Source organism: Salvelinus sp. IW2-2015, linkage group LG16, assembly GCF_002910315.2.
Source record: "Salvelinus sp. IW2-2015 linkage group LG16, ASM291031v2, whole genome shotgun sequence".
NCBI lineage: Eukaryota > Metazoa > Chordata > Actinopteri > Salmoniformes > Salmonidae > Salvelinus > Salvelinus sp. IW2-2015.
Genome location: NC_036856.1, coordinates 30,260,970 through 30,275,555, shown reverse-complemented (window position 1 = coordinate 30,275,555; position 14,586 = coordinate 30,260,970). Strand labels below are relative to the sequence as shown.

The following is a 14,586-nucleotide window of genomic DNA, read 5'->3' as shown; positions in this document are numbered from 1 at the left end:
CCTTTAGGTTCCCTTTAGCAAACTCCAAGCGAGCTGTCATGTGCCTTTTACTGAGGAGTGGCTTCTGTCTGGCCACTCTACCATAATGGCCTGATTGGTAGAATGCTACAGAGATGGTTGTCCTTCTGGAAGAATCTCCCATCTCCAGAGAGGAACTCTGGAGTTCAGTCAGAGTGACCATCGGGTTCTTGGTCACCTCCCTGACCAAGGCCCTTCTCCCCCGATAGCTCAGTTTGGCCCGGCAGCCAGCTCTAGGAAGAGTCTTAGGAGTTTCAAACTTCTTCCATTTAAGAATGATGGAGGCCACTGTGTTTGTGGGGACCTTCAATGCTGCAGAAATGTTTTGGTACCTTTCCCCCAGATCTGTGCCTCAACACAATCCTGTCTCGGAGCCCTACGTACAATTCCTTCGACCTCATGGCTTTGTTTTTGCTCTAACATGCACTGTCAACTGTGGGACCTAATATACACTGGTGTGTGCCTTTCCAAACAATGTCCAATCAATTGAATTTACCACAGGTGGACTCCAATCAAGTTGTAGAAACATCTCAATGGAAACAGGATGCACCTGAGCTCAATTTCGAGTCTCATAGCAAAGGGTCTGAATACTTATGAAAATAAGGTATTTCTGTTTTCTATTTTTAATAAAATTGCAATCATTTCGAAAAACCTGTTTCGCTTTGTCATTATGAGATTGATGAGGAAAAACATTTTTTAAATACATTTTTGAATAAAGCTGTAATGTAACAAAATGTGGATAAAGTCAAGGGGTCGGAATACTTTCCAAATGCACTGTACTTCCCACACAAGTATTTCTCTCTTTTTCTCCCCCTCTCTCTCCTTCTTCTCTCTACCCCCCTCCTCTCTCTTTCTCTCTCTTAACAGCAAGTGTGAACCGTAATGCATGTAGACTTGAGGAGACCAGAGGTAAAAGCTCTGTTTCCTTAGTGAGCACAGCTCAGGGATATTCAGGTATATTAGCTAGCCAGGGGATTGAGCTTCTTTCAGTGGCCATGTTCCCTAAGAAAGCCTCTCCTAATCCTGATAAACATCCCCTCAAAGCTGTCATAACCTGAGTATACTGAGCAGCACTATCCAATACTAAATTACTGTGTGTGAAAACAAAAAGCAAATTCTCTAGAGCTAAATTTAAACTGGTCACGTATGTCAACAAAATCCCCAAAATCTAATCAACTTTTAATTGTCATGTATCAAATACAACTGGTGTAGACTTTACTGTGAAATGCTTGCTTACAAGCCCTTTCCAACGATGCAGAGTTTAGAAATAATAATAAAATAAGTAACACAAGGAATTAAATAAAATACACAAGAATGGTGCTATATATAGGGAGTACTAGATCAATGTGCAGAGGTACAAGGTATTTGAGGGAGATACTGTATGTACATGAAAGCAGGGTAAAGTGACTAGGCATCAGGATAGATAATAATACAACAACAAAACAACTATAATAATGTTTCTAGTTTCTCACTTTTAGCAGAGCAGGGGGAGTAGAGTTACAGTGCATACACTGTCCTTGAGGTAAACGTACTGCTGTAACGGCAGCAGCCTCTGCTATGCACCATAAGATACTGGGCTTTAAAAATGGAGCCCAGATGTATGCAACAAAGCACCTTCGTTACTATTGTCAGATAAGAGACAGAGAAAGAGAGAGACTCTCCTTAAAGAGATAAGGAGTCATTCACTCTTAGAGACTTGCCAATGAACTACATCATTAAATGTCTGTCCCTCACCTGAGAGAGGAACTCTACACTACCTGTAGCACAAAAGAAAGGGACTGCCTTTCTTACCCCAAATTACTCAGAGTTGTCTTTTTGTTGAGGCCACTATAGTCAAGAAAGGACTGTGCAACTAAAGTAATGTACTTACTGTGGTCCATAGAATCATGTTGAGGAGGAAATTGCAACGTTCTTCGTCGGAATGAGAAGGATCAGACCAAAGTGCAGCGTGGTAAGTGTTCATGATTATTTATTTAAACTGAACACTGAGACAAAATAATAAAATAGAACAACACGAAACAGTTCTGTCTGGTGCAGACACAAAACAGAAAACAACTACCCACAAAACACAGGTGGGGAAAAAGCTGCCTAAGTCTGACTCTCAATCAGAGATAACGATAGACAGCTGGCTCTGATTGAGAACCACACCCAGCCAAACACAAAGAAATACAAAACATAGAAAATTGACATAGAATGCTCACCCAAATCACACCCTGACCAAACCAAAATAGAGACATAAAAAGCTCTCTATGGTCAGGGCGTGACAGTACCCCCCCCCCCCCCCCCCCCCAAAGGTGCGGACTCCGGCCGCAAAACCTGAACCTATAGGGGAGGGTCTGGGTGGGCATTTCTCCACGGTGGCGGCTCTGGTGTGGGACGTAGACCCCGCTCCACCTCTGGCTTGGCCCACTTGGGTGGCGCCTCTAGAGCAGGGACCCTCGTAGCGGGCCCCGGACTGGGGACCTTCGTAGCGGGCCCCGGACTGGGCACCCTTGTAGCGGGCCCCGGACTGGGGACCCTTGTTGGGAGCTCCGGACTGGAGGGCGACACTGGAGGCTCCGGACTGGAGGGCGTCGCTGGAGGGTCCGGACTGGAGGGCGTCGCTGGAGGGAGGAGACGCAGAGACAGCCTGGTGCGTGGAGCTGCCACAGGGCCCACCAGGCTGGGGAGAACTACAGGAGGCCTGGTGCGTAGAGGAGGCACCGGAAGGACCGGGCTGTGGGGGAGCACTGGAGATCTGGTGCTTACCACTTGCACCTCTCCATTTGGCTCAATGCCCACTTTAGCCCGGCACGGGCGGAGCGCAGGCATAGGACGAACTAAACCTTCCCAGCGCCCCGGAGACACAGTACGCAGAGCCGGCGCAGGATACCCTGGGCCGAAACGGTGCACCGAAGACCAAGCGTGCTGAGCTGGCACAATCCGCCCTGGCTGGATGCCCACTCTTGCATGGCACTTGCGGGGGGCTGGCATATAGCGCTCCGGGCTATGAGCGCGCACTGGAGACACCGTGCGCTTTACCGCATAACACGGTGCCTGACCAGTACCACGCTGCTTCCGGTAAGCACGGGGAGTTGGCTCAGGTCTATCGCCTGACTCCGCCAATCTCCCCGTGTGCCACCCACAAAAAATGTTTGGGGTTGCCTCTCGTGCCTGCTGCGCTGCCTTGCCTCATATCGCCGCCTCTCAGCTTTAGCTGCCACCAGTTCTTCTTTCGGGCGGCGATATTCCCCAGCCTGTCTCCAGGGTCCCTGTCCGTCCAATATCTCCTCCCATGTCCAGGAGTCCTGAACCCTCTGCTCCTCCATACCACGCTGCTTGGTCCGCTTGTGGTGGGTAGTTCTGTAACGTTCGTCGTCGGAATGAGAAGGAAAGCGCAGCGTGATTATTTATTTAAACTGAACACTGAGACAAAATTAAAAAAATGGAACAACACGAAACAGTTCTGTCTGGTGCAGACACAAAACAACTACCCACAAAACACAGGTGGGAAAAATATGCCTAAGTATGGTTCTCAATCAGAGACAACGATAGACAGCTGCCTCTGATTGAGAACCACACCCAGCCAAACACAAAGAAATACAAAACATAGAAAATGAACATAGAATGCCCACCCAAATCACACCCTGACCAAACCAAAATAGAGACATAAAAAGCTCTCTACGGTCAGGGCGTGACAGAAATCCTCAATGGTCTTAAGTTATAAGCTAAGCCTGAATAAAAAGACATCCACTCTGTTAGTCTATAGTACTGGCTCACACTATGCTCAATTGGTGATTGTCTCACAGACTGATAACATGCAGCACGCTGGCACTTGTCCTCCAATGTGACCATTCCTCCACACAGCATACATATTCCTCAAACAATTCAGTATGGTATAATGACACATTAATTCTCCAGTCACAACAAGTTCTGAGTTCCAAAGTGAGAATATAAGCCTACCATTATCTAGTATTATCCAATTGAATTAAACAGTGTGGTAAAGATGAGTAAATGTCTTCCACTTATCGTCACACAGGATCTGATCTGATGCCATGTTTTTCTCTCTTGCCATTTCTTAACCGTGATATTTCCTGGGCACAGTGCGACACCATAGTTTACACAGGACAAACAGGTGCATATGGCTTGGTAAAGTTAGCCCAGAGATTCTCTCTGAAGTCTACAGTAACTTCCCACTGCCCTCTACTGGTTAGCCTGGTTAACCAAACATTGCATTTCCAGAACATTAGTAGGGGCGCTCTGTGATGGTTAAAATGGCAAGTTTCCCAAACACTGAGAGAGCTCTCCAGGGATGTTCCCATCCGGTGGCTATAATGTCTTCTCTATACTTTAGGACTCAATTAGAACGTTATTTAACATTATATGAACGTTGCCTGTTTGCTGGGTTAATACTTACAAGCCTGGCTTGGCTTGGTTCGGCTCAACTCAGTAGTGTGAAAAAGGGTTCATTTTCCTTACCAGCCTCTCCTTAAAGATTATGGACCGCAGCCATTTGAAGTCGAGAGCTTTGAAGGCAGAGAGGACGAAGAGGGAGTCCTGTTCGTAGCGTTCAGTCTTCTGGATGGCTCCCTCTGGGTAGGTGATACGCATGGTGGTCTTGGAGCCCACATCCTTTTCATAGCCAGACACTGGAGCCTCGTTCAACCTGCAACACACACAGGTGGACTGGGATTAGGAATCGATAAACACAGGGTTCTCACAATCACAGAACCTGGGCTCTTTCTCAATTTGTCTTTCCTCAATTCCTCACATCCTCTCTCTTTGCCTCCTTCTCAAAACATATCGGAAGGAAGGAACTTTGGATGTTTTCTTCTAGAGCTTTTGATAAGGAGGTGAGGAGAGAGGATGGAAGGAATCTAGGAAAGATTATTTAAGAATCCTAGTGTTAATGTGCCTTAACTGACCTTGCAATCACATCGTACTCGTCAATCTTCACACCCATAGACTTGTTGGCCAGAATACCACCATTTCCCATGATGATGCACTTCTTACAACTCTGACTAGAAGAGCAGGAAAAAAACAGCACAAACACAAGTTCTATGAGGTTTGTGAAGTGAGAACATGCCAAGTACGGAACAGTGATTAATTTGATTCTGATATGATATGTAGTTGAGCTTTCGCTATTGGGTCTTACGTTTTAGAGAATGTGACCTATGTTTAGTCTGAGTTCTACATTCCATGTGGAAAAATAAACACATGATCAATTTCCTTAGTTGATGAAATCAGGTCTGCAGATTCTAGTGGCTGTGGAAAGAACCAAGACCTAAAAAGACAGAATGCTGGCCAGAAGTGAAATTATAAAACTACCAAAACGGCTGCCTGCTGCCTGTGTGATTATAATTCATTATTCTTTATGTTGGAAGTAAAATTACTCAGCAAAGTGTCCTGGATTGGAAAAACATATTTCTAGCCTGGTCCCGGATCTGTTTGTGCTTTCTAGCCAACTCAAATCCAATGGTTGTTTTGGCATGCCAATGACCATAGGAGTTGGCAAGACAGCACAAACAGATCTGGGACCAGACAACAGCTTTTCTGAGACAGCTCCAGAGTTTTCAGAATGTCCTGGCATAACCCCTTTTAAACTCCCCTAGTCATCCCTGTTGTTGTATTAGACCTGTTATGGTGCTTGAGGTGTGACATACCTGTCCAGCTCATCTCCCAGACCATAGCTCTTTGTTGCTGTCAGAATATTATCTATGATCTTTTCTGAGGAGAGATGAGGAGAAAAACACAGCATCTGAGTAGAAGATAAAAGTCCTGTTATAAAGAGGCTCTCAACACATAAATTCCACCCTGCATCATCACCTCAGCAGAGAGACCAAGGTAGTGTTGTAAACCTGGTGGACTTTGTCACTTTGATAAATGAACCAGGGAATGAAGCCAGAGGAGAGGCTGGGTGGGCTGACAGAGGGGAGGAGAGGTGAACAGAACAGAACAGAATACTTCTTCATGTTATACAACCATCAGAGATATCTGGGTGGCCAGGCAGGCAGTCCAGGACAGAGAGGTAAGAGCAGGGCCTCATACAGAGCATGTACACCTCCTGGGTCGGAGCAGAGAAGCGCTGAGTCCCAAATGGCACCCTATTCCCTATACAGTGCACTACTTTTGCCCAGAGCCCTATGGGTCAAAAGTAATGCACTATATAGGGAAAAGGGTCCAATTTTGGACGCTTAGGACGCAACAATACTGTATACAGCTTAAGACACTGAGAGGAAAAACGATAGGGCACGAAGAAATACCCGGTTAGAGGAATGGCATTTTTAAACAAGCACATTCTCCAGGCTGATGCGGGCAACAATCCTTGGACCTCAGGGAATGAGGTTACATCACGACACCTCTGGAATCTTAGATGCTCTGGTTCTTTCAACACACCACTATATAACTGGCTATTTATCTAGCCTGTTATTCTAGGAAGAAAAAAAAGTGTAGAGTAAAGAATAACTTCAATCTGGATGTTTTCTATGCAATTGATGAGGGTAAATACACGTGCCCTATAATTCAGGGGATCAGGATTAAACTAATTGGGAAAACAGATGTAAGCTCTGAAACGCTGGACCATTTATCACGAGACGAAAGTCCACACGATTTGACTGTATAGCCTAGCAGTTGCGTGCTATTCATGATTATTGACATTCAACTAAATTGCCAGGGCATTAAATTGCCATTAGATACTGTTTCTCAGATACAATGAAGATCATAAGATGGAATCGTACTCCCACATGACCCAAGGATGACATTTGAGTCCGAAATAATGTAATAATGTAATTTATGGAATCACAGAGTTATGGAATCAGACCTTTTCATTTGTGATGAGTCATTTTTTAACTTTTATGGATTCAGTCCATAAAAACGGAGTCCCTATTTGACACATGATTTAAACGAATAACACATTATAACACATACTATAGAATAATTAAGGGTCGCTCAGAAGCAGTCAACAGCATTGATGTGGAGACAGTTACATCTTCGTCCAAAATTTCTTGGATATCTGTAGTGTGACTAACACTGGAGAGATAGGCCTGCGTCTCAAATCGCACCCTTTTCCCTATATAGTGCACTGCTATTGAGTAGTGCACTATATAGGGAATAGGGTGCCATTTGGGACGCAATCGAGATGTTGACTACTGTGGTGATATCCCAGATACAAACAGACTAGATCAATCAGGCTGGATGGGAATCAGTTGAAAAGATTGTCTCTCCTTCCAGCCAAACCACACAGCTGATATCAGATGAGAGGGCTAAGCTACCATAGCACCATCTGTAAGGGAGGGGGACCTAGGCTAGGCACATTCCTGAACAAAACAAATCTCTGACAATGTAGGACTCCAACCAGATCTACCAACCGATCAACAGCAAAATAAGGGCTTACGTATGACCTTAATAACCTATGTTCATGCAAAAGGGAAGACCACATGTTCAGTGTGATCCCACAAACTGACCTCTTTATTTAACTAGGCAAGTCAGTTAAGAACAAATTCTTATTTACAATGACGGCCTACCCCCGGACGACGCTGTGGCACACAATTGTGTGCCACCCTATGGGACTCCCAATCATGGCCGGTTGTGATACAGCTTGGAATCGAACTACGGTCTGTAGTGACGCCTTTAGCACTGAGATGCAGTGCCTTAGACCGCTGCGCCACTCGGGAGCCCTACTACTGAGCCTCAGAACAGAAAACGCCCAGGACGTGTTAGTTGGATGGGAGAAGAGAGTCTGTGTTTGTTGGGCTTCCTGGTTCAGATCAGCCATGAGCATGAGGGCAGGCAGTCAGGCCACAAATACCTCACTGATTATTACTGATTAACACATTTAAATGAGAATAACCTGTATAAATAAAGGTTAAATGAAATAAAACTGATTAGCTGATGCTGTGTTGAAGACAAGGCTACATACTGTAGCTACTCATTCCACCATTAACATGTGTTTGGGTGGGATACTTGCGGTGTGAGGATCAAAAGCCTGGGACTGGGAGGTAATCAGGGCCTGTGACTGGTAGGCCGAAGGATGTGACGGTCAGACAGTGGTGCTGTGTTGGTGCTTCTCAATGTTACTGCCAAAGGGCAGGACATTGATGGACACAGTTCTCAGAGTCACAGATTTCTACGAGAACGCTAGCTAGCTAACACCCTTCCTCTGATACCGAGAACCATGAACATCAAGACATGATCTTAACATGTTTTGCACACGCAACATGATGAGCTAGACTACACAGCCATCTCCTGATACCTTTCCAGAGATATTTAGAGCACTGACACACTCGTTATCATCACTACATTTAGCCAGATTTATATTAAAACAGATTCTATTATATTAATATTGAACCCAAAACATTTATGTAAAACTTCGATGAGATGAAACACTTCAATTAAATGGGTGATCTCATTGTTTTAGAATGGATAAGCGAGGGGCAGGAAGACGGAGCAGGTTGATGCTTTGCTGTGATAGCCTGATCCCTGCATAGAGGCCTGATCCCTGCATAGCAGCCTGATCCCTGCATAGAGGCCTGATACCTGCATAGAGGCCTGATCCCTGCATAGCAGCCTGATACCTGCATAGAGGCCTGATCCCTGCATAGCAGCCTGATCTCTGCATAGAGGCCTGATCCCTGCATAGCAGCCTGATCCCTGCATAGCAGCCTGATCCCTGCATAGAGGCCTGATCCCTGCATAACTTTGAGCAGCAGTGATGTTCTTCTCGATAAGGCCAGTATTTGTTCTCTCCCTCGTCTTAGCACTGACCCAGAGCACATAGCTACATCCTCCTCCCTGTAGGTGAGCTACTTGGCTTTCTTGAGTCAACAGCGTCCTCTACCAGGAGCTCCCCATTCTTCATGGTCATCCAACTGTGATCTGACTAACTATGAACAAAGACATGGATGTCAGTGGATGAAATAAACAGATAAAAACTGAGGTCCATACCTTGCGTTTTCATTCCAAAAGGTGGGAAAAAGTTGCTGATCTTGGAGAATCGTCTAAAGTTTGGATCGAGGAACATGGGGGCTGGTTTAGCGAACCTGGAGATAAACGGAGAGAGCACAATTTATAAAAAGTGAGAGTGAGACTAGTTTTTAACCTTGATTTAACTAGGCAAGTGAGTTATTAAGAAAAAAATATTATTTACAATGACGGTCTAAATGGCTTGTTCAGGGGCAGAACAAGAGATTTTTACCTTGTCAGCTCAGGTATTCGATCTTTGGTTACTGGCCCAATGCTCTAACCACTAGCCTACCTGCCGCTAGTGAGAATTAACAGGCCATAAATAAGAGCAGCCAGACAGACAGGCACACACGGACAGACAGGCACAGACAGACAGGCACAGACAGACACACAGCCCCCGCGTGGAGGTAAGGCAGGGGATGCTCTGATTAATGTGAGGCAGCATGCTTTACAGGATTACAGGAGTTGAGTTTCATGTCATCCACTGGCTGTCTCCCTCTTTTTCAGCACCCAGAGCAGAGAGGAGAGATGTCTGACGTACTGTTACAGTTGAACCATGAGAGGAAAAAAATATACATGACCTAAGGTGAGTGAACACTCAGGAACACTATAATAACTACAATGGGTTAAATAGTGGTCAATAGGGATCTTCTGTTGTACTCTCCAGTGTGTTAGTATCAGGCATCTTTAGCATTATGTATTTATTTATTTTTTGCATTTATTTAACTAGGCAAGTCATTTAAGAACAAATTATTATTTACAATGACGGCCTACCGGTGAAGCCTTGTTCAGGGGCAGAATGACAGATATTTTTACCTTGTCAGCTCGGGGATTTGATCCAGCAACCTTTCGGTTACTGGCCCAACGCTCTAACCACTAGGCTACATGCCGCCCCATCATCCCTACCATGGTTTGACTAACAGGTTATACCTCAGTCTCCTCTGTCTGTGAATGACTAGCCACATCATCTTGAGAGAGCACTCCAAGGTCTAATCATACTATAACTGTAAACACAAACAGTGATTCCATTCTACAATGAAATCAGACACTTTTGACATTGAGCAGTTTGACCCTTCATTGCAGGTAATTGACTGTAATGCAGGTATTGTGTTGATCGTGATGCAGGTAGTTGACCGTAATGCAGGTATTGTGTTGATCGTGATGCAGGTAGTTGACCGTAATGCAGGTATTGTGTTGATCGTGATGCATGTAGTTGACCGTGGTGCAGGTAGTTGACCGAGATGCAGGTAGTTGACCGAGATGCAGGTAGTTGACCGAGATGCAGGTAGTTGACCGTAATGCAGGTACTGTGTTGACCTTGATGCAGGTAATTGACCGTGATGCAGGTAGTTGACCGCGATCTGGTAGTTGACTGTGATGCAGGTATGACCGTAATGCAGGTACTGTGTTGACCGTGATGCAGGTAGTTGAGTTGACTGTGATGCAGGTAGTTGACCATGATGCAGGTACTGTGTTTACCGTAATGCAGGTACTGTGTTGACCGTGATGCAGGTAGTTGACCGTAATGCAGGTACTGTGTTGACCGTGTTGCAGGTAGTTGACCGTAATGCAGGTACTGTGTTGACTGTGTGCAGGTAGTTGACCGTAATGCAGGTACTGTGTTGACCGTGATGCAGGTAGTTGACGCATGCTGCAGATAGTTGACCATGATGCAAGTAGTTGACCGTGATGCGGGTAGTTGATCGTAATGCAGGTAGTTGATCGTAATGCAGGTACTGTATTGACCGTGATGCAGGTGGTTGACCATGGTGCAGGTAGTTGCCCGTGATGCAGGTAGTTGACTGTGACGCGGGTTCTGTGTTGACCGTGATGCAGGTAGTTGACCGTGACGCGGGTACTGTGTTGACCGTCATGCAGGTAGTTGACCGTAATGCAGGTACTGTGTTGACCGTGATGCAGGTAGTTGACCGGATGCAGTTGACCATGATGCAGGTAGTTGACCATGATGCAAGTAGTTGACCGTGATGCGGGTAGTTGATCGTAATGCAGGTAGTTGATCGTAATGCAGGTAGTTGATCGTAATGCAGTAATGTGTTGACCGTAATGCAGGTAGTTGATCGTAATGCAGGTACTGTATTGACCGTGATGCAGGTAGTTGACCGTGATACAGGTAGTGACTGTGACGCGGGTTTGTGTTGACCGCGATGCAGGTAGTTGACAGTGACCGCGGGTACTGTGTTTGACCGTCATGCAGGTAGTTGACCGTAATGCAGGTACTGTGTTGACCGTGATGCAGGTAGTTGACCGTGATGCAGGTAGTTGACTGTGACGCGGGTTCTGTGTTGACCGTACTGTGTTGACCGTGATGCAGGTAGTTGACCGTAATGCAGGTACTGTGTTGACCGTGTTGCAGGTAGTTGACCGTAATGCAGGTTCTGTGTTAACAGTGATGCATGTAGTTGACCGTGATGCAGGTTCTGTGTTGTCCGTGATGCAGGTAGTTGACCGTGATGCTGGTAGTTGACCGTGATGCAGGTAGTTGACCGTGATGCATGTTCTGTGTTAACAGTGATGCAGGTAGTTGGCCGTGATGCAGGTAGTTGACCGTGATGCAGGTAGTTGACCGTGATGCAGGTGCGAGATACACATAAGGGCCAAGACCACTGTGTAGAAGTGTCCTGCCACCTGGATCAACCATAGACTGGCACCAGTTTAAAGACATACTGATGCCAACTGATATGTCAGACACCTAATGAGGGTATTTTTTGTTTTTACAGACAGTAAGGTAATCCTTTTACCACATGACTCATAATAACTACTGCACCACTCTGAGACTACATACCATTCCACTTGATTCTCCCTTTAGAGAAACGCATGCAGTTTCACCCAGTACATCTGAAGTCCGATTGAGTTTGAGGGGACATGTTCAACATTGCATGTAAAATGAAAATTACATAGTTAGGCGAACTCATTTTTTGTTGGTTTAGTGTTTCAACAAACATTTAGTATGTTCTGGTCTATTTAGTGCTCACATCTGTCTCCACTTTGAGACATCAAGCCTCAGACTGGGCCTCTGACTGACTGGGAACCTGGGTCCTTTTCATTTGGGCACACAATGGCAAACATTTTACAACGTTGTGCAACAGATAATGAAAATGAGCCTTCCTTAATTAAGTCCAGATAGTCCATCCTTGTTTTCTTACGTAAGGTGCCTAATGAACATGACCCTGGTTGTTGTGTCACCACGAGTTTCAGACTGACATTTTCCATAAGGCCTCATCTTCACATCCTCAGAATGAAAAGGACATACTTTAAGGTATATATGAGATAACACTATCGCAGGAGAGAAAGACCCCACCAAGAAAAAAGAATGCTGGTCAGAGGGACCAATTAGCCCAGGACAAGCTCTACAGAACTCTGGCTCAAGACATTGTACTCAGATCAAATCATGTCTGTCTCCCTGCCAGAGAGCCACTTGTGTATGTGTGTGTGTGTGTGTGTGTGTGTGTGTGTGTGTGTGTGTGTGTGTGTGTGTGTGAACCCGCTCAGAGGTTCTGACAAGGCCAACACTCTTGATTATATGGCTATTTGCATGTTGCTCTGAGGCATCATGCTAAGACTTTCAGAACACTAAAGGAAAACGAAACCGGTCACATGGGACCTTTTCTCCAAATCAATCAAGAAACGCAGAATGAAGAATTAGCCAAAACAGCCATGATTTGCTCCACTGACAAAGGTTAGTCTTCATACCATGTATATAATACATTCAGCTTTTGAGTTTTGACAAAGACAACTTGGAGATAATGTTGTTTCTGGTTTACCAGACTAGTAAATATTCTGAATACAGTAATATCACAATTTAAGTTCCTTCTCAACAAAACAAAAAACACCTGTAGATGGTGGAAGAAACCTCACCCAGAAATGAGATGATGGAGAAACCTCAAACCTCACCCAGAAATTAGATGATGGAGAAACCGCAAACCTCACCCAGAACAGAGAAAGTGTTTCTTTAACCCAGACAACCCCTTCAGTCTTGGCAGCTGCTGTTTTTTTGTTCATGTGTAATATCACATAATGAACAGCAAATTAGCACTGATCTAGCGGGATATAACAAACGGCTAATCAGAGAATGCTGGAATGTCTGCAGCTTAACAATTAAGTAATGCTTTGCTGTGCAGGGCAGGCCTTATGAATGAGAGCCCATTTCCTTTGGGGCCCTCAGTCGCATACCGACAATCCTCCTCTCACCTGCTGCTAATTTGTCTCCCAGAGAGAAGAAGAAAGGGGAAAGAAGAAGCAGAAAGAAGGAGAAGAAGAAAGGAGAAGAATCAAATCAAACTTTATTTGTCACATGCGCCAAATACAAGAAGTGTAGACCTTACTATGAAATGCTTACTTACAAGCCCTTAACCAACAGTGCAGTTCAAGAAAGAGTTATGAAAATATTTACCAAATAAACTAAAGTAAGAAATTATAAAAAGTAACACAACAAAATATCAATAATGAGGCTATATTTGCGGGTTACAGGTTAGTCGAGGTAATTTGTACATGTAACTAGGGGTGAAGTGACTATGTAAATACTCCGGTGGCCATTTGATTAATTGTTCAGCAGTCTTATGGCTTGGGGATAGAAGCTGTTAAGGAGCCTTTTGGTCCAAGACTTGGTGCTGCGATACTGTTGAAGAAGAAGAAGAAGAAGAAGAAGAAGGAGGAAGAAAGAGGAAGAAGAAAGAAGAAAAATAAGAAGAAAGAGGGAGAAAGAAAAAGAAGAAAGAAAAAAGAAAGAGCAAGAAGAACAAGAAGAAAAAGAAGAAAGAAAAAGGAAAGAGAAAGAAGAACAAGAAGAAAAAGAAGAAAGAAAAAGGAAAGAGAAAGAAGAACAAGAAGAAAAAGAAGAAAGAAAAGGAAAGAGAAAGAGGAACAAGAAGAAAAAGAAGAAAGAAAAAGGAAAGAGAAAGAGGAACAAGAAGAAAAAGAAGAAAGAAGAAAAAGAAGAAGGAAGAAAAATAATAATAAGAAAACAACGTAGAATATCGGTCAGTTTAAGGTCTTTCTCTCTCTCTCAAATATCTCTTTCTCTCTCTCTCTCTCTCTCTCTATCTCTGTGTATTGTGGGAGTTGCGTGTCTAAGGGTGCTAAACGAGACCAGATAAGTGGATGGGGCCCATCGCTCTCACGCACTGGGACGACCGCACAGCACAACAGACCAAAAAAAGATACCAACTCCCATCGGACTGCCTGATGCATCCTGGGGCTCTTATTTAAAATAGTGAAAGAGAAGAGAGAAAGAGATAGAGATGGGGTGGTTAGAGAGAGGGAACGAGAGAGATAGAGAGAGCAAGAGAGAGAGCGACAGAGAGATGGGGGTGGTTAGAGAGAGAGCGAGAAAGAGAGAGAGACAGAGAGATGGGGGTGGTTAGAGAGAGAGAGAGAGAGAGGCCCTAAGAAAACACCATACACAGGTGAAGGTATTTTCATGGTGTGGAGCCTTATCTAGTGTTGAATAATTGAGAAAGGGAAATGGGATCTTCCATCTCTCACGCCACTCTGAACTCAGAACTCAGCTCAGGGAGATTTCCACATGACAGGACTAGTGTCCATGATGGCACAAGGTACATAAGTAAAGTACATTGTGTAAAAAGGAGAAATGCCTGGATAGACAAGAGC

The 14,586-nt window shown here is 44.7% G+C and overlaps 1 protein-coding gene across 4 annotated transcripts in view; it reads right to left on the bottom strand.

Annotated features, from left to right (window-relative positions):
* Nucleotides 1–14,586, bottom strand: part of LOC111975802 (CMP-N-acetylneuraminate-beta-1,4-galactoside alpha-2,3-sialyltransferase) — an 89,136-nt gene that overhangs the window by 34,826 nt on the left and 39,724 nt on the right. For all 4 annotated transcript variants that reach the window (XM_024004400.2, XM_024004399.2, XM_070447652.1 and 1 more), the window contains 4 exons: nt 8,941–9,035; nt 5,661–5,724; nt 4,923–5,018; nt 4,477–4,663 (listed from right to left, as the gene is read on the bottom strand). In XM_024004400.2, coding sequence (XP_023860168.1) covers nt 4,477–4,663; nt 4,923–5,018; nt 5,661–5,724; nt 8,941–9,035 — 442 coding nt within the window. The remainder of the gene's footprint in view (nt 1–4,476; nt 4,664–4,922; nt 5,019–5,660; nt 5,725–8,940; nt 9,036–14,586) is intronic.